Source organism: Petaurus breviceps, unplaced genomic scaffold (genome assembly GCF_028583685.1).
Source record: "Petaurus breviceps papuanus isolate PSGF00001 unplaced genomic scaffold, PetGlider_PUasm1.0 90692, whole genome shotgun sequence".
Lineage (NCBI taxonomy): Eukaryota > Metazoa > Chordata > Mammalia > Diprotodontia > Petauridae > Petaurus > Petaurus breviceps.
In genome coordinates, this window is record NW_027187313.1 from 4,596,851 (window position 1) to 4,618,490 (window position 21,640).

At 36.8% G+C, this 21,640-nt stretch overlaps 1 protein-coding gene across 2 annotated transcripts in view; it reads right to left on the reverse strand.

Annotated features, from left to right (window-relative positions):
- The window catches only part of PAPPA2 (pappalysin 2), a 399,201-nt gene that overhangs the window by 108,693 nt on the left and 268,868 nt on the right, over positions 1–21,640 (reverse strand). For both annotated transcript variants that reach the window (XM_069065505.1, XM_069065506.1), the window contains 3 exons: positions 14,856–15,027; positions 9,473–9,650; positions 8,279–8,492 (listed from right to left, as the gene is read on the reverse strand). In XM_069065505.1, coding sequence (XP_068921606.1) covers positions 8,279–8,492; positions 9,473–9,650; positions 14,856–15,027 — 564 coding nt within the window. The remainder of the gene's footprint in view (positions 1–8,278; positions 8,493–9,472; positions 9,651–14,855; positions 15,028–21,640) is intronic.

Consider the following 21,640-nt stretch of genomic DNA (forward strand, 5'->3'; position numbering starts at 1 on the left):
GAGGTGCCTTCCAGATCTTATATACTATGAACTGACAACAGAGATACATGTGTATAAATACACATACATATATGAATATATGTGTGTGTTTATATACATGTATATATATACATGCATGCATGAAGATGTATATTTCCCAATTTTCTCAAGTGGAAAATAGGAATGATAATAGCACTTACTTTCCAGGGTTGTTTTTAAAGATTGTATAAGATAATATTTTTGAAGTACCTAGAACAATGTCTGGTTCATAATGGATGTTTAATAGATGCTTGTTTCCTTCCATACATATATGAATAATCATTCAATAAGCATTTGTTAAGCACCTATGTGCTATGTACTGTGTGCAATTTATTAAGCACCTATGTGCTAAGCACTGGAGATACAGTCATAAGGGTCATAAAATTGTCTCTTTCCCTTAAGGAGATCACAATTTAATGGCAAAGACAACAAGCAAACAAATATGCACAAAAAAGATATACATATATATATATATATATAATGAATAGAAAATAATTAAAAGAAGAAAGGCAATAGGATTAAGAGGATTGGGAAGGGCTTCCTGTAGAAGGTGGAACTTTAATTGGTACTTAAAGGAAACCAGGAGGCAGAGATGGAGAGAGAGAGACAGAGAGACAGAGAGAGAGAGACAGACAGACAGACAGAGATAGAGAGACAGACAGAGAGAGAGACAGAGACAGAGAGAGAGACAGAGAATTCTGATGTAGGGGATACCATAAGAAATGTCCAGAGCTAAGAGATAAAGTATCTTATTCGTGGAACAGCCAGGAAGTTGGTTTCATTGTATCAAAAAGTACATGTCCAGAAGTAAAGTGTAAGAGGAAAGGTCAGAGAAGATCAAGTAGGGGTTGGTTATGAAGGACTTTGAAAGTCAGAGAATTTTGTATTTGATCCTGGAGGGGACAGGGAACCATTGGGTTTTATCAAATAGTGATCGGCATGGTCAGACCTGCACTTGAGGAAAATCACTGTGATGGCTTAGTGAGAGATAGATTGGAAAAGAGAGAGACTTGAGGCAGGCAGAGCTGACAGCAGGCTCTTGAAATAGTCTAAGTTGAAGGTGATGAGAGCCTTTATCAGGTTGGTGGCAGCATCAGAGGAAACAAGGAGGCATATATAAGAGATATCGCAAAGGTAAAATTGACAGACCTTGGCAACAGATTAAATGTGGGGAGTGAGGAGAAGTTGAGGAAGTTGAGGATGACACCCAGGTTGTGAGCCTGGGGAACTGGAAGGATAGTGATGCTCTCAAGTGTAATAAGGAATTTTGGAAGAAGGGAGAGTTGAGGGTGAAAGACGACAAGTTCAGTTTTGGACATGTTGCATTTACTTGACATCCAGTTTGAGATGTCTGAGAGACAGTTGGAGATATGAAACTAGAGGTCAACAGAGAGGTTAGGGCAGGAAAGGTAGATTTGAGAAACATGAACATAGAGATGATAATTAAATCTGTAGGAGGTTATGAGATCATCAAGTGAAATGGTATAAAGGGAGATTTGAAGAGGGCCCAGGGCAGAGCCTTGTGGGATACCTATGGTTGGTGAGGAATGTACACACACACACACACACACACACACACACATATACATACATATACACGTGTGTCTACTTCAAATGCAGATATTTTACGTATGTGTGTATGTATGTGTATATATGTATATTTCACTGAAAAAGAATGGGTATAGGTGCTCTGAAGCAACAAGGCTCAGAAATGAGATCTTAGAGGAAGCTGAAACCAGTGCCTTTTAAAAAAATCATCTATTTTTCTTTGTTGGATGTGAGAAGTAAGCCAGAAAACAGGCTATTGTCTAAAACCAAATGAGACTTACTCCACTTAACCCAAAAGGAAAGAACTAGAAGCAGTAGGTAGAAGTTGACCAGAGATAGATTTAGTCAACTTTCAGTTATTAAGTGCCTACTATGTGCCAGGGCCTGTGTTAAGCACTGAGGATACAAGGAAAGGCAAAAATGGTCCCTTCCCCCAAGAAGCTTACATTCTAAATGGAAGACAACACATAGATAAACAGAGCTGGTGGACAGTGACCTTGAAGGGGTGCTATTGAGGGACAGTCTAACAGCTGGAGAAGAAAAATGAAAAGATTTAGGCTCAGTATGTGGAATAATTATAGATCTAGTGGGTTTTTCCTTATTGGAAGTTTTCAAACAAAAACTAGAAGGCTACTTGTCTGATGAAAGTACAATTTGAACTAGCCTGCCTCAAAGTTCCCTTACAACTCCAAAATATTGTGAGCCTGTGATATTTGTTCTTGGAAGACATGACTATGGCTATGACTTTTTTTTTTTTAAGAAACAAAAAGACTAACAGAAGCGTTGAGCTCCACAGTATGAATTGTATTCATTCTCCTGGGTTTGCTTAGTTTCATTTCTTATAACTTAGATGTCTAGAGGGACCTTTAAGGCTCCATTTCTAAAGCCCTGGAATTGCCATATTGACAAAGGAATGAGGCTTACATAGTTCATAAGGTAAACCTAAACAGCTTGTGACAGTGATTTACACCCAACTTCCAAGCATCTGATTACCTAATCCATGGCCTGCTATGTAAACGGGAGTAAACCAAGATTTAATCAGTTTACACAGTGTATAGTAAATAATTTGATCTCTCCTCAGCAGGGTGCTTGCAAATGTAAATGTTTAATCCAAATTTGAGGCTGACAGAGTGATTCAAGCACCCACTTTCTCAGCCAGCAAAGCTGTATCAACAAATGGCCCTCACATGCCCTGGCCTTGTGGTGGGAAAAGCAAATGTCTGAGGACTAAGGACAACACAGAGAATCATATGCCACCCTTCCCACCCCCGCTCATACTCATCTGCTCACCTGAATGGCAATTCCAGAATTCCAAACCCACTGCTTAGAAAAGGACCCAGAGTTCCAATAACAACCTCCTTGTTCAAGGCAGTAATTTTACCCTGCGACCCTTCTCTCCCCTGAAATCATTCTCTGCCACACACTGGTGGGGGTCAATATCTGATGTGCTGTTTGTGAGTTGGTGAAAAGTAATGGAAAAAAAATAGAAAAATAACTGAGAGATGCCAACCTGTGATGTAGGAGAACCAATTTTTTAACTTGTAAACTGCCTAAGAATAGATAGTATAGGCTCTACGTGTGTGTGTGTGTGTGTGTGCACGCGCGCGTACCTGAATTGAGTCTTAAAAGAAACACTGAAATCTAGGAGGTGAAGATAAGGAAAGTTTGCATTCTGGAGTTGTGAGGGGGATAGTACTTGCAAAAGTATGGTCACTATAAGGCCATGCAGGGGAAACAGTGAGTTAAGTAGCTCAGTTGAACTGGAATTTAGAGTTTAAGAATGGAAGTAACTTGAACTCAATCTATAATGATAGGTTGGAACCAAACTGTAAAGGGGCTTTAAATGCCAAGGAGAAGAGTTTGCATTTGATTCTAGAGTCAGTTGGGATCCAGTGGAGCTTTGTATGCAGGAGAACAATATGACCAGACCTGTGATTTTGTAATATCAAACTTTCCAGCTTCATGGAAGATGGATTAGAGAAAGCAGAGAATGGAAGAAGTGAGACCAATTAAAAGACTCCAACTACAGGTCAGACAAGAGATGATGAGGGCCTGCAATAGGGTAGTGGCTGAGTTCTGGAGAGAAGGGAACAGATGTGAAAGATGGTAAGGAAGTAGAATTGATAAGATTTGACAACTGATTGGATGGAGGACGGGAATTAAAGGATAGTAAAGAGTCAATGGTGACTATCACTGCAAATCTGAGTGATTGGAAAGATAGTGGTGCTTTTGACAAAAAAATATGGATCATAAAAAGAGAGATGGGTTTGGGAGAGGTGAGTTATTTTTGGACATGTTTAGTTTGAGATGTCTAGAAGATATACAGTTGAAATTGTCGAACAGGTCATTGGATTTTTCTGAGACTCTTTTGAAATCAGAGATTCTTTGTTTCTAGCTATGTATCTGTCAAGGTATTGACCTTGTTCATGCCATCATATCTCCTCATCCTGGCTTCCACCACAGACTAGACACTCTGGTCCCTCTCCTAAGGCCTTGGACTTCTCATTGGTGAGAGTTTTCTAGCTCTACCCTGGTCCTGGGTTCTTGATTGGTTAGTGTTCTCTATTATCTACCCTGATCTTGGACTTTGGACTGGTGAAAGTTATCCATATCTATACTGACCCATGGTTCTTGAATGATAAAGATCCTCCATATCTAGCCTAATTTTGGACTCCTGCTAGTTGAGAAGTTGCTATATCTATCCTGACCCAGATCTACCAGTGTTCTACCATCTCAATCTTATGCTGCCGCAACCTCTCCTAGGTGGTAGAAGGCATGGTGGATAGACTGCTGGGATTGAAGTCAAGAAGACATGAATTTAAATACAACCTCAGACATTTACTAGTTGTGTGACCCTAGGCAAGTCATTTAACTTCTGTTTGCCTCAGTTTCTTCAACTTTAAAATGGGGATAATAACAGCACCTACCTCAGAGTTTTTAATGAGATAATATTTTAAAACCACTTAGCATAGTGTCTGGCACAGAGTAAATGCCAAATAAATCCTTATTCCCTTATTGCTTTACCCTCTTCTCCTCTCACCACCACTACCTCTGGAAATAATATGAAAAACAACACAACTATTCCTATACCATGAATCATTTGCTCTCTGATTACACTTACTAACTATGACTTCCAAAACATCCCCCTGATTTTCATTCTTTTTACATATATAGTCTCTCCCTATTAGAATGTAAGCTCTTTGAAGGCAAAGGCTATCTTGCTTTTTTATATTTGTATCTTCTGCACTTAGCATTGTGCCTAAATCAAAGTAAGTATTACTGTGTTTTTTTTTAATCATTCATGTATTTATTGAAGAAATAAGGCAAAGTCATTGAACATACCTGTTAATTGGGCATATTTACTGACTCATTTATGTTCTTATATTATATACATTATTCTTATAAGAATATATAATAATATAATATTTTTATAGCATATACGCTTTAGCTAAGTAAATTTAAATGTATTTTTTTTCTTACCAGTAATTATGACTCTGAGAATGTAACTGAAAGCAGAGAGAGGGGTACTTTATGAAGACAGAAAAAAATGTCAAAAATGGAGCTAGGAGGATACTCTTTTTCCTTCCATGTTGAAAAAGGATTATTCCTAATTCCCTTGTAGAACCAAAGTAAAGGATAAAAGAATGATCATACTGAGAATTTGGTTACATTCAGAACTGGGAGGTGGGAGAGTAGCTGAATGGTCAATTCAGTTTAATTTAACAAACATTTATTCAGTTCCTATCATGAATTAGGAACTATACTAGACTGTGGAGACTCCTCAAAAACCAAATAGCCCTGGACCACAAGGAACTTTCCTTGGGGAAGGGTGAGAGGATTCATAATATGCAGAAAAATAAATAGTATACAAGACAAGGAGTAAAGGAGGTGAAGAAGAGATGAGACAATAAACTCTAAAAATATTTGTTGAAAGAGGAGACTAAAATTTTGGATAAATAGAGAGTTCAGAAAGAGCAGATAATATCTATGTTGAGTCTCAAAGAAAAATAGCTATGATATAGTGCTTTAATTTTCTCAAAGTTCTTTACAATATTCTCATTTCAAAGGTTCAAAGGGCATACATTCAGTGGAAGGGACATTAGAGGCCAGAGAGTACAACTACCTCACATTATAAAGATTGAGAGAGGCAAGTTATCCTCACATCAACTCTAGGAAGTAGATGTTATATTTACTCCCATTTTACAAATCAGAAAACTGAGGCTAAGAAAAGTTAAGTGACTTAAGTGCCCAGGGCCACACAGCTAATAAATGTATATGGAGGGAATCAAATCAAGTCTTCTTGATTACAGACCTACTGTTCTTTATGCTATGCTAGACTGCCTCCTAAGAAATATAAAGAAATCAAAAGCTGAAGCCAAAGAGCCCTAGACTTGGAGTTGTAAGCTCTGGAATCTAATCCTAACTTTGCCACTTATTAACTGTGTGAGAGTGTGCAGGTCACAACCTATCAGAGATTGAGTTTCTTCCTCTATAAAATTGGGATAATTTAACCTACTATAATCATATAAAAAACCCAGACCAAACCACATGATTTTATTAATAGATACAGAAAAGTCTTTGACAAAGTACAACACTAACTGATGACATAAGTATAGATCTATTTTTTTAAATATGATAAAAGTATCCATCTAAAATAAAAAGATAGCATTATATGTAATAGAGAAATACTAAAGCCATTCCCTAGAACATAGGAGTAAAGCATTTTTACTTTGGGAAAATTTACATTTCCCTAATGTAATTTGAAGTGGTTCTAGAGATGCTATCAATAGCAATGAGACAAGAGAAAGAAATTAAGTCCACAAAGATAGGTAAAGAAGAAAATAAAATTATTCCTGTTTGCTGATGACATGAAGATTTACTTAAATCCTAGTAAATCAATAAAGACAGTAATTACTGAAAAATAATAAATTCACATAAGTATCAAGTTACTAAAGAAACCCATAAAAATGAGTGTTTCTATAGATAGCAATTATAAATTCCAGAAAAAAATCAAATAAGAAGTACTGCCCAAAATAACTACAAAAGATATAAAACATTTGAGTGTCAATCTAGCAAAGCAAACTCAATACATGAAGAAATATAAATACAAACTATCCCTTAAGGAAACAAAGAATGATTTAAGTAACTAGAGAAATATTGAGTGCTTATGCTAAACTGTGCCAATATAATCAAAATGACAATATCTACAAAATTAATTTCAGATTTAGTCTATATCAAACTACCAAGAGGAAACTTTCATTGAGCTAGACAAAATAATCACAAAATTCCTCTGGAACAATAAAATGATCTAGAATATGAAGGAATGTAATAGAAAAAAAGAAATAAAAGCAGAATATCACTTGTACACCTCAAATTGTGTCAGTTATCAAGATTATTTCATGATAATTTTAAAATATCAATATAACAGGCTAGAGGAAAAAGACTAAGAAATATCTTAGTGTCTAATAAACTCAGTAACTTAAGTGTTTAATAAACCTGAAAATATAAATTACCTAAGGGGAAAAACTATTTAACAAGAATTTCTGAGACTGCTGTAAAGTAGTCTGGCAGAAATCACCAATATCTTACACCATATGCCAGAATACTCTCAAAATGAATAGATGCCCTGAATATAAAGGACATGCCATAAACAAAACAGAAGAGAATCAGATCATGTTCCTTTTGCTACTATGATGAGGAAATAAATCTTTAGCAAATAAAGAATAAAGGCAGTCACAAAAAAAGAAATACTTTTGATTACAAGAAATTTAACTGTTTCTACATGAAAAATTAAAACAATTAGCCAAAGAAAAGACATGGCTGACTGGGGGGAAATCTTTGTATCCATTATCTTTTTGTGAGGATCTATGATAAACAAGCAACTAACAAAAATGTTTAAAGACAAAAGCCATTCCGCAAATATATAAGTGATGGAAGTATGGGGGGAAAGCAGTTCTCTTTGTACTTCTTAGCACAAAATATTAACAACCATATTAAAAAAGAAATAAAGGCAGCATGGGGTTAGTGATACAGAGTGATACAGACACAGTCAATAAGATATGGAATCAAAAGTCACCTCTGATAAACAATGGCTATCACCTTGGACAAACCACTACTAATTACTCTAAGTATAAGCAACTTCTAAATATTCTAGGCAGCTTTCTAAGATAATAAGTTACAGAGAAGGTGTCAACCTACATTGGTAGGAGTTTTTTTTTTTCATTAGGACATTCCTAATACCAGTAACAGTTCTAGTTTCTATTCCCCAGTCTCTATGAAAGAACATTGCATATTAATACTAAAATGAGAAATATATGATGTTCTAACCTAAAACTCAACCAATTGTCAAAAATGTCTAAAGGGAGACATTCAATGTTCAAGAAATTGTGGAGATGCAAGTAGACTGGTCCATCCATTTTAGGAAACAATCTGACAATATGTAAAAAATTAATCAAAATGTCCATATAATTTAATTCATAAATTCCATTGCTAGACATATATATCCAAGAGGTCATTGACAAAAACAAAAAGAGAGGTCTCCTATATAACAAAATATTTATAGCATCACTTTATATAGTAGTAAACAATCAGAAAAAAACGTTGATGGTCTGCAATTATTCTCTTCTAAAATTATGGTTTAAAATTTTATGAATAGAAACAATAGAATAAAATGTGAGAACAAGAACAATTGCTGATAATAAGGGTGACTTACTTCCTGGGCTTGCTATCTGTACTTTCTGCCACATAGTATCCAGGTTCACATTGGTATCGGCAGATGGACCCCACATCATGGTTTCCCTGGAGGCAGCGAGGCAGTAGCAGGTTGGCATTAGGGATGACTGGGGGTATATCACACTCTAATTTGCAGTAAGCTTCTGGGAGGGACCAGAGCCCATCCTCAAGGCAGGTCAACCACTGGTTCATCCCTAACTCCAGGAAACATAAAAAAGAGAAGTTCAAACAGAAACCTGGAAAAATCCATAGCGATTAAAAGAGGATCGACCTGAGGAGACACAGTGACCCCAGTATAGCAGGTGATAATGGAAGTCAGCACCAAGTCCAATAAGATTTCTTTAAGGACTATAATTCACAAAAAAATAAAAGCTTGCTTAAATTTTAGGATGCTACTCAAAGATATAACTAGGGTGAGGTTTCAAACATATAATTACAGGGTACTAAAATATAAAGGGTGCTGACATTTGGATTCCTTCAGAAGCCTAAAAACAACTAGGTTTAAAACAACAAAGCAACTTTGCAGGAATAATTAGTTGAAATAGGAAGCTACCAGAAAGCATGCTTCTACCTTATCCTTGCTGTTACTGTACCCTAAGTGAGCATTTCTTCACCTTGCTCATGCTCTGCTCACCCATTCCCTATCTCCACTTAATTGAATGGGCCCTAAAAAGGTGATTTGAAGGCATGTCTCATGCTTCCCCAAATATAAAAAATAATAGTTTTAGTTCTGAATACACTAATCGATGCAATGTTCTGGCATAATACAAATTTTGTCTTCTTAGAGACAGAGCACCTCTTTTAATTTTAATTATGAGAGGATAAACTGCATGAAAGAAGGGTTCATTAGGTCAACTTTCTCCACACCTTCAACAATAATCATTGTGGAGTGATTGGCTAAATCATGAAAAAGAATTAAGATAGCCAATTTACTTTGAACTTAAAGAAACAAGGAAAAATAAAACCTTCTAACTAATGGAGATCTAAAATACTATAAATCAAAGAAAAGTAAGTTGAGAGTACAACAGGGACTTAGAAGCAGGGAAGAGGAAGAAAAGAGAAAATGGTAGCAGAGAATGAAGAAATGTGCAACAAGGGAATAAGATGCAGGGAATCTATGCGTCTGAAATTCCAGGATGATCATATACTTATATGAATTCCAAGTTGATGATACCTTGAAGTTTGGCTGGTGAGATACAGGAGAAAGAACAACGTTTCAGAAAAGCAGTTCCTTCCAGGCAGGAGAAACTTGCGTAGTACACGTGTGACTGGTCAGGAACACCACAATCAAGGGGGACACAACTGATAGACTGGTCCCAGAGGCCAGAGGAACATGTGACCAGAATCTCCTTCTAAACAGAAAATTTTAAAAGACAATCAGGACAATTCACAAGCTTAGCAAGAGTCTAAGACAAGGAGTCTCAGGCTCTCTGACTCAAATTGCAAATATTAACAAAGACGTCTTAACACGGGCCCTAGATATTCCTTGGTAGATCCACAATAACCAGCAATTTGACCAATCACAGAAGTCATGCAAAGGTGGCAGAGTAAAAAATATGGTGAAATGTTATTGTCTTACAGATCTAGTACTTAAAAAAAAACAGAATCATGGAATCTACACTCTAGTTGTGCTCTGATCAGAATATTGTGGAACCATCACATCTCTGCTAATGGACACTAAACTTCTCTCCTAGTAACCTAAGGTCAGTCAGTACCTTTTTAGGCTTCTGTAATACACTGGTGAATTGTAAGGAAATTGAAATCCACAAAAACCTCTTCATAAATTGATCTAGTTATTTGTCCTCCCTGTTGAACATGGATAATACTTCACATTTAGCACTATTGCATTTGTAAATGGATATTATTCAATCATCTTTAAATTTTGAGATTCTTCTGGATTCCTTTTCTGTCATCATTCATCAACAAGCATTTATTAAGCCACTACCATGTGTTAAGCACTGTGCTAGGCACTAAGGATGCAAAAACAAAACAAAATTAAATGACCCCTGCTCTTAAGGAGATTACATTCTCTTTGGGGCATATAATATGTTCCAGATATATGTATTCATATATAATTACATACATACACACATACACAAACAGATGTATATACATATATATAATGTATTCATATAAAATGCATATCTACATATAAAACATATATACATATGCAAAATAATAGGAGAGAGGTAGAGTCTAACAATTTTTTTTTTTTTGCTTTTTGGAGGGCAATTGGGGTTAAGTGACTTGCCCAAGGTCACATGGCTAGTTCATGTGTTAAGTGTCTGAGGCCAAATTTGAACTCAGGTCCTCCTGACTCCAGGGCTGGTGTTCTAATCACTGCGCCACCTAGCCGCCTCCTAACAATTTTTTAATCAGAAAAAAAGCCTTTTGAAGGAGTTTCCACTTGTGCTAGTCCTTCAAGAGTAAGGAATTCCAAGAAGTTGGAAGTAATTCCAAGTAAGTTGGAAGAGCATCTCAAACATAGAGATAGCCTATTCAAAGGAACATTGGCAAGAGATGTTATTTATGGGGAATAGCAAAAAGGTTTCTTTGACTGGAATGTAAAGTGTGTTAAGAGGAATAATATAGAATTAGAATGAAAAGACAGAATGAAGCCAGATTGTAAAGGACTTTAAATGCTCAACAAAGGAGCTGGTATTTTATATTAGAAGCAAGTGAAACCAACAAGCACTTAGTACCTATTTCATGCCAGGCACTATGCTAAAGTTTCTTAAGCAAGGGACTAGCATGGTCATTCCATTGATCAAAAGATCAAACAGTATAGAGACAGATGGTGGCACAGTGGATAGAGTGCTCATCTACAGTCAGGAATACTTAGTTCAAATTCACCCTCAGATAGTTATTAGTCATGTGAACCTGAGTAAGTCATTTAACTTCTGTTTGCTTCAATTTCTTCAATTATAAAATGGAAATAGTAGCAGTACCTATTTTATCAGGTTGTTCTGAGGATCTTGTGAGATGATATTTGTAAAAATTTCTTAGACCAGTGTCTAGCACATTCCTTTCTCCTTCCCTATAAGTTCAAGATCAGATCTTTGGATCACTCATTAGAGATGTTCATCCATCCAAGTTAATATTGGTTAATATGAATGACTATTCTTTTTCTTTCATCATTTCATCTGCTTCAAAGACAGGGGAAATTTCAAATTCTTGCTGTAAAATTATTAATCACAAAATTCTATCATCCATATTCCCCCTTTTTTCACAAGCAGACCCCAGGAGAAAATGTCATTTTTCAGAATCACCAAAGGGCTAAAGTATAAAGAAGAGACTGTCATCTATACCATTTTTTATAGCATAAAACCATAATACAACCAGCGTCACAAATATAATGACTAGCAAAAATCCCCATAATCCCTCCCTACTGTGCTTATTTATAGCCAAGATTCACTGTGTATATGAGGTTTCTGATCTGATTCTATAGCTGTTTAATTCAAGGGCAGATAGGTACATTTTCAAAAGAGACCATTCCTATCACCTTCTGATCATTGACCAAAACCTCCCTATAAATACCTCAACAACCATCAACTGGAGAATACCTTGTAGACCACTTTGTATGGCTGACAAATGTCACAGCATCATTTTCAGCCTATGGCTCTCAGTTCTGAAAGACTCTGACCTACTACCACATCAATAAACACCATCACGGTTACTGGGTGGTCTCTATCTCCTATACCTGGAAGTCTGTTCCACACTCTAATTACTGTATTTCCATTGTAAAAATACCTGTCAAGCTCTCTGTATTACTTAGATCATCATTCACCTTGTTAAACTCTGTGCAACTTTTTTCTTGAGTTTCTTAAGATGTTTTAATGGGCATATAACATTTTCAGTTTCACTTTCCTTAGCTCCAGTCACTTCTCAAGAAATAAGCACTTCCATTTTTCTCTCCCTACTCTATTTTTCATGATTTTTTGTTCCGTCCTATTTTATTTTTTTCTTTTTCTCCTTTCTGTGTAACTTATCTACCTTTCTGTTATTGGATTCAAATGGCAAATATTTATTCATCATATATGTACAAGACATCATGCCCAGGGCATGGAGAATTGAAAAATTAATTAGATGTCACCCTTGCTCTTAAGGAGTTTACAATATTGTAAGGAAGGTGACCTGTACATACAAGTAATTATTCTGCAAGGGACAGTATGTTACATTATGTGAATTATAAACAAAAGAGTTCAAAGGAAGGGTAATTTTAACTTTAAATGTCACAAGGATATTCATGATTACATTAAAATAACACCACTAATACTATATTGAAATTGAAATTATAATTATACAATGAATTCCTCATAACTTTTATTTAAATCAGTATTCTTCTAATAACAATATTAAATTTATTATATCCAATTCTCATTATTTTTGGGGTGAGGGGAATTCAAACCTATGATTTTGTTGATAGAGGGAAATTCCAATATAGAAACTCCATTTGTCCATGCAGATTACTGATTAATTTGTAATTTAGAGTCTTGGTGATTTGCCTGGGATATTGAGTGGCTGGTCTATGACCACACATCTAGCATAAGTCAGAGGTAAGGAATATATAAATGTCAGCTATTACAATGCTACAATGCATCTCCATTCTTATGCTGTGAAAATGCCATTTATATACAGAAGGAAAAATTCTTGAGCAGTAAGAAAATCTTTTCTATATCTAGTTTTGCCAAAGTAGTTCAACCTTTATCTAAGTTAGGACTAACTAGGAGATAGCAGAAGAGAGTTTCACCTTTCTGAATTGTTTCATTATAGAATCACAGAATAATGGTTTTCCTATGCCATGTATTTCCCAAGTTCTGCACGAACCATTACCTGTTGGATATCTCTATCTGGAAGTCCTATAGGCCACCCAGATCAACAAATCAAAATTGGATCTCATCACAGTTTCTCCCAAATCTATTCTTACTCCAAGTTTTCCCTTTTTCTCTTGAGGGTGCCACCGTCCTTCCAGTCAGCCAGTATTACAACCTCAGACTCACTCCTGACTCCTCTCTCTTATTTACCCCTCATTTTCAATCAACTGTTGTTGTCTTGCCAATTATACATCCGTAATGTCTTTCAAATATTGGAAACAATCTAACTTGAACCATTGTAATAGCTTTCAAACTGGTCTCCCTGAATCCAGTGTCTCCCTCCTCTGATCCATCCTTCACAAAATTGGCTGATCATTACTCTGAAAACACTGATCTGACCATATCACACCCCTATTCAAAAATATTCAGTGATTCTTCATTGCTCCAGAATAAAGTAAAATTCAAACTCTTCTGTCTGGCATTTAATGTCTTTCATAATCTGACTCTCTCCTTTGGGAGTCCTTTGTCCTTCATTTAACAGTAATATTACAAACACCCAAAAGTAGAACTTTAAAAGGGAATTTCAGACCATTCAACTTAGTTTAAAGAACTTAAGCTTCCATTATTCTAGAAACTATAAGTGGAGCTCATTTGGAGTAACAAGCCTCAGGGACCAAACCCTTCCCAGCTTCCCTGGTCATGAAGAAGGGAAGGAAGAGAGAAGGCAGAGTGGCTAGAAGGAGAAAGTATGGTCTCTAAATGGTTCCCCAAGAGGCAAAGGCAGAGCCTTCTTGGCTCCCTCCTTTATGATTGGGTGGGGGAAGTAAAGAAAGCAAAGACCTCCATCATTCTCCTCAGCACCATTGTGTTAACATTAGTTTTCAAGAAATTAGACTTGTTCTGGCTGGTCCCACAGTTTGGGTACTAGGACCAAATATTAGATGATATATGAAGACAAATTCATACTTAATGTAAATAAAAACATCCAAACAATGAGAACTATTCCAAAGTAGGAGAGAGTAGGTTCCCCCTAACTTAACGGAAAGGTATTTTACACCCCTTATATCCCATAATTTCTCTAGGTATGTGGGATCACTGATTTGAGGGTAGAGAATGGTTTCTTTTGACCTAATATGATAGTGCATTGCATATAGCTGCCAATCAAATGATTATTGACTGAATGATTGTTTGTCAACAGATTACTGTGAAATCTAACCAAAGAGCTAGAGTGAACCAAGTAACCTCTGCCTAAACCAATGGATTTGGAGCCTCTCATGAATGGTGAGGAAGACTAGGTTAAGGACAATTTCTTTTTCTTAAGACTCTTTAAAAGAAAGGGGATCAAACTAGAGAATACCTGCTTGTCACATAACCTTTGGAATTCTCATCTCCAAAGCAAACTAGGATGGGCCTAGCTTCAAGCAAGAAAAGGTTAAGAAATGGGAATATGCCAGACATTCCTACTGTAACACAGGCCTGGCAAGAAATTCACAGTTTATTCAAATAGCAAAATCTCTTATCTCAGAGCCACAGATGGTATATATACAACTTTTCCATCTCTAAAGTCAAGGCCTTCTTTGTGAAGGCCCTTATCTGCTCCTTTATAGGAATTTTTTAAAATCTCAAATTTTTTAAAATCTCAAAATGAAAATCAACAAAATAAAAATATTCCTGCACCCAGAAATTAATCCTGTGGTCATACTGACTCTGTGGGCCTCTCCAACCAAGTCCCACTTCACTTACCTGCATGGGCCTTAGTCTCTGTCCACTGCTGGCTTGGAGGATGAATCCCCTTTCACAGATGACAGCACATTTCATGCGTCCTGGGCTGCTGGATGTACAATTCACCACATCTGCATGGTCAAGTAGCAATGGCACACAGCTGCCCTGTTCTCCATAAGGCTGATTGGCACAGCTTGAGAAGAGAAAGAAGTAGATATAACTTAAGACTAACTGATTTACCTAGTAATAACAACATAGTCTTCCCAGCTGCATCTCTTTGGTTCTCTCTAATCAAGAGTAGGAAAATGTCCTAGTTGTATTAAAAACTGTCTTCTTTAACTCTGCATTATACCTGATGTTTTTATTAGCTATAATGTTCATTAAACTACTGTTGAAATTGTCAATGGATAGTTGTGAGATTAAATTGGCCCAAAAAAGTTTCCAGGTGTTTTCTCTTTCCAGTTTCTCTATCAAGAGAGACATTGGCACTAGCCCGAGAATGTGTGCACTAAGGCGCACCAGACCTATTGTAATTCAGCAAGAACATATAGATCTCCATGTTTTTCTAAGATCATCAATGTCATCATTTCTTATGTCCCAGTAGTATTCAATCATATATCACAACTTGTTCAGCTGTATCCCAATTGATGGGCATTCCCCCACTTTTAAGTTCTTTGGTGAAACGCAGAAGAAGATATTTTGCTTAATTCTCTTCAAAAAAGAAAAGAGAGTTTCTGGAGGGTTAAGTGGAGTAGGTACAAGCTTTATCTGTAATTTTTCTAGGCTAAAACAATATTCTTCTTATTAAGATGCTTTATTAGCCTGGGCATTTTCAAGACAACTTAAGAGTCCTTTTTGGAAGAGCAAAATGAACCAGATACCAATGTTCCCATAGTTTCCCTTGGTGGGAGCATTAGCCAAAGAGATTTTGCAAGACATCCTCAAATTTTACATGGGTCCTTCTTCATAAGATTTAGGGATCAACTGATCTATAAGTCTGGGGGGGGTTGTTTCAAAAATTACTTGTAGAAAGTGAGATTTTATAAGGGACTTGAAGAAAGCCAGGAGACCAAATTGAGGAAATGGAGAATTCCAGTCATGGGGGAAAGCCAGAGAAAATGCACAAAATTGGATAATGGAGTATCCTGTGCAAGGAACAGCCAGGAGGCCAGTGTCAGGGTAAAATATACCGTTCATTGGAAAGGAAAACTTCAAATCATCACTTCCACATGTCACAAAGATGTTGCAGGAGTGACTAACCAAGGGAAAAGAAGTTGCTAACAGAAAGCCTTTGGGGAACGTATCTTCGCCATTCTACACACCTTGAAGACTGAATAGCACTCAGTTTCAATAGGAGCTTAATAGGTGCTTATTTATTTTCTTACTACTAAAGTATCTGGAGGTGTTGGAAAATCAGTTTGGTACCACTGAGAATGCAGGGGATAATTGTATTAGGTTCCTAACAACCTCTTAGATATAAGTAAGGAAGGTCTCTAACTTTGGACAAAGGTTGGCAAAAATTACTCCAAATCATTTTGATCAAAGGTGCAGTATCTGTGGAGCACATGAGGCACACTATGTTGACCTAAGTGGTCAGGAGAGTTAGAGATGATCAATTGACATTATAACAATTATGCTTCAACAAGCAAAACTATGCTTCCCTTACTTAGCACTGATTCAGTCAGAGAGGTTTAGGCAGGAAATGTTAGTAAAGGGGGTTGTCAGAGTCTAAGAAAAATCAACCTTGTAGGCCCTCAAGCAGACTACTCAGGTGGGACTCAGGAGGACAAAACAGAACCTAAGCCAGCTGGACTTCGCCAAAGAAGCACAAGCAGGGCTGGCTGTTTGTCAGACCATTGTTCCACATTATTCTTTTTTGAAGATCAGCCGGGTTCATTTCCAGAAGTTGAGGATATTGTTTTGGAAAACAGCTCCCAAGAGCACACCCAAAGAAGTTGTTATCTTTTGCTACATAGTATGCACTCAAGAGGAAAATTTAATCATGCTCTTTCTGAAAATTCAGCCAATCAGAAAAGGTATAGGGAAATTAGAATGGAGGTAGGACCAAAGGCTGCCTCAAGTGAGAAATTTGCTCCTGTCTTAACAAGCTTTCCTGGGTATATTCTTTCTGAACTTATAGGAGGCTCTTAAATAGCAGGTATGATAATAACTGAAGTTTTGGAATGAGGATCTCTGTTAAACAATAGCCATGTTAACAGTTACATTCCAATAATCTGTTGAGGAAACTCTGAGGGTGAGGTCTATTGCACCAATGCAGAGTACTTTGAGCATACTGCAGTCAGAAAGATTGGACTAAGTACCTGGACTTTGGTGCAATAGGTAGAATTCAGAAAAAATGGGAGTTAAGTCCATCCTCAGTCACTTACTACTTGTATGACCCTTCATTTAATCTCTCTTTGCCTCAGTTTTCTCATCTGTAAATTGTGAAGAAGAATAATTACAATAGCAACTACCTCACAGGGTCATTGCAATAGAAGTAAATAAATGTAAAAGAGTTTGCAAACTTATTTATTTTTTTACTACTAAAATATTGGGGGTGCTGGATAATTACTCTGGCACTACTGAGAATTCAGAGAGTGTTATCAAAGGATAGACAGATTGATAGATCATTAGATAGTTTTTGGTTCTTTTGTTTTGTTTTGCTTTGCTTTGTTTTTTAAGGACTGGATGGGTAGCAAAAGAATAAGAGAAAAGTTATGGAGAGCCCATTTGCTCCATTAGTATCCTTTTATTAGTATTTTAGAAGAGTTCAAGGATTATCTCTGCTGCTCCCACACACACTGAGTGGATTCACCATAACATAGTTATGCGAGAACATGGACAAAAGTCACAGAGAATGGGCAAGGCTAAATGACTTGCAATTGACAACTGTTGAAGAACCCACTTTGATGAAATCACAGAGGCATTGAGATGGTGACTCAGGTGCAAAAGACAGAGCATAGTACCGAAAGAGCGCACAGCTCAGAGCTCACATCACGTTGCCCACCCCAGGCGACAGTCAAGAGAAGTTCAATTCCTGACAGTCTCTGGTCGCCCCCAAATGAAAGGATTATCTGGAAAAGAACCTCATTCCAATGGGCATTTTCACTGCAGGAGTGGGGTGAAGCAGATGTCAAGATGGCTGTGCACACAATTCACTTTTATAACCTAGGTGGAATAGTAAATAAAGTTCTGGCCTGGGAGTCAGAAAGATCTGTACTCAAATCCTCCCTTAGACACTTATTAGCTGTGTGACCCTAGGCAAATCATCTACCTCACAAGATTCTTGTAAGTATCAAATAATATTAAATATTTATATATGGAATATCAAAGTATATTATATGTTGGTATATACATATATATATATACATGTGTATATTCTCACAAGAACCCTGTGAGATAGAAATGTGTAGATAGAAAGATTGACATAGATAGAAAGATAGACAAACAGAACTTAGTCAATTATGAAGGGTTTTCTAGCTCAAATGATATTAAATATTTCTATATGTAATATCAAATGATATTATATGTAGGTATATACATTTATATACATGTGTATATCCTCACAAGAACCCTGTGAGATAAGAATGTATAGTAGATAGATAGATAGATAGATATCTTAGATATAGATAGATAGATAGATAGATAGATAGATAGATAGATAGATAGAACTTTGTAAATTATAAAGAGTTCTCTAGGTCAAATGATTTTAGAATAGTTATATATGTAATATAAAATGATATATATATGTATAGGCATATACATGTGTATATCCTCACAAAAATTAGGTGAGATAGTAATGTATAGTAGATAGACAGACATAGACAGACAGATAGACAGACACAGACAGACAGATAGATAGATAGATAGATAGATAGATAGATAGATAGATGATAGATAGAACTTTATAAATTATAAAGGGCTCTCTAAATGCTAGATGTAAGTGAAAAAAAGCTATTGATCAATGACTCCCATAATCCATACTTCTCCCCCACTGTGGTACTATAGAAGGAAACTAAATAAAGAAAATAAAACTGTTTGGGCTAATGAACATTGTGAGTTTATGGACAGGAGCATCAGGTATACCATCATAGCTGCTTGCTGACTTATGCTTTGAAGTCTACAAGGATGGGAGAGAAATTGAGGTTTAGGACTGTTGTGTAACTTGACTGAGAGTCTGATAGAAGGAGGCCTGTGGCCTAATTATGGCCTTCTCTCAGAATAGCTCAGAGAGATCAACAGCATGTCTAAGTAACAATAACAAAATCCAGAAGGTTATATTAGAAAGCCAAGTCCCACTGAAAATAACTATGAAATGCTTAAAATATCTGGGTCATTTTAAGAGGACACACTAAAGATTTATGTAGAAAATTATAAAACACTCTAGGAAACTTTTTTAAATGACAACTAATTGGAGGAAGTATATTCCGAACTCATTTGGGCCAGATTAGTCTATTTAAAAAATGATATTATACAAATTATAGTTTTAAATAATTATACATATATCATATTACGTAATATATAATTTTAATACATTATATATCAATAAAACTACCATGGACCTACAGATCTCCTTCCCAGAAGAGACTGAGGAGACTGAGTGTTCAAAAGTGACAATAAGCCATCTGGGAAGTGTCTGGACTATCTAGCCAGTGACTGGGCTAATGACATCCTAGGAGTGATGAACGAAGTATCACATTACACATAAAGCCAGTTAGCATCTACTGCCTTTGGACAACATTCTGTAATTGGGAGAAGATGGCATGTTTTAACTAGAGGACAAAGGATTTTGGCATTCAGGGAAACCCCTTTCCTCTTGTACACAAGAGACTACTGGAGAGTATAGGCAAGAAGAAATCAGTTTCTAGAAATAAGTAGGAACACAGTGATCAAGATAAGGTGAAAGAGACTAAGAACTGAAGAGAGCCTTGTGCAATCTTATCCAAACATAAGCAACTACCTTCTTAGAGAAGAAGGGCAGCCAGGTGGGGCACTGGATAGAGCACTAGGCCTGGAATCAGGAAGACCTGAGTTAGAATCTGGCCTCAGACACTAGCTATGTGACCCTTGGCAAGTCACTTAACCCTGTTCATTTTCGTTTCCTCATTTATAAAGTGAGACGGAGAAGGAAATAGCAAACCACTTTAATATCTTTACCAAGAAAACTCCACATAGGATCACAGAGTCAGACATGACTGAAAATGCCTGAACAACAAACAACTTCTAAATTACACTTGGTATAAATAATTCGTCAAATTGCATTTCTGACCTATATGTCATTTGTCCTTTTGTGACTTCTCATGGTCAAAGTAAAGCCCTTTTTATAATGTCCAGGATACCTGACCTTTGTATATTATTCTCAATGACTTAACATGAAGGGTAGGATAGGATTGAAGAACAGCCAGTATTACCATGATACATAAAAAACCTCAAGCCCAGGGACTCATACTTTTTTTAATGTCATGGAACTTTAATCTGTTGAAGACTGCCAACCCCTTCTCACAATAATTACTTTTAATATTTGTAGTAATTGAAGCAAATCACAAAATTCCTTTAAGAATTTAGTGAAAACAAGAATGTATTTTTTCTCAAGTTCATAGATTCCCTGAACCCTATCCAAGACCCTAGGGTAAGAACCCTTGCTGTATTTTGGGGGCAGTAACAGAAAAGGAAGGAGAGCCTGCCATGAAATTACCAAAGCTCTTCCCTTTAATCCAGGGTCTCCCTTATAGGACGTGGGCACCTTTCAGGGTATAGGATGGTATAGATTTTTCCACACTGCACATGGAAGCCATTGCATATGTCTTTCTGACTGTGGACTAAAAGGCCCATTGTTTACTCTTTCATTATGTGGTAAGTAGGGGAAAGACTTTGTTATTGTGCGTCAAAGTAGAGCCACTTCAAAGTCAGTGTAACAAAATCCTCCCCACAGACTATGCCAGCAGGCAGTGCCATGACAATGGAATTGCTGCCATCCCATGGCCAGCAGAGGCTTCTTCCTCAAAGTGTGCTCAGCACGCGCCCTTGTATGACTGCTCGGCCAGAGCTGTCCATGCACATACTGTAAAAGGAGGGGGTGTTGAGGAAACAAGAAAAAATGAATTTAGGATGGATATTAGGCCACAAATTTTAGGAACTCCTGTCCCTAGCTGTTGTTCTCTCTGGGTTTCTTCACTAGTTTTCTTCCCAGGAGTTGACAGGCCAAAAGTGACTGACAACTCTAGGATGCCTTAAACTGCAGACTGAGGCCAGGTTACTTAGAAATCTCCTGCAGTCTGGTCCAAGATGGATAAGAGAGGACTTTGAAGGCATCTCAGCTAGGAATATACTGAAGACCTCGATACCTTACTGAATGAAGTGTCCTGTGTTTCATTTTTATAATTTGGATTTCACATCAAATATGAAATGGCCTCTCCAGGGAGATCTTTCTTAAGTAGTACTGTTGCAAATGTTTGCAAAGGGTCATAAAAAGGTTCTTTCCAGAGGGAACTCCATTTCTTTTCCAGAATGACTACTTATTCTAATTGTTGGCTTAAATTAAGAGGGTACTTCCCTTATTTTAGTGCAGAAATAGACAATGTGTAAAAAGAGGGAAACTATTCTTCCTAGTGATCCTATAGGAATTTTCACCATTCCAGCACCAAGGTCAGAGATGTTTATGTGAAAATGTTTCACTTCGTCTAGTTCTCTAGGGCAGAGAAGTCAAGGGAAGGAAGGAAGGATGGATGGAAGGAAGGAAAGAAGGAAGGAAGGAAGGAAGGAAGGAAGGAAGGAAGGAAGGAAGGAAGGAAGGAAGGAAGGAAGGC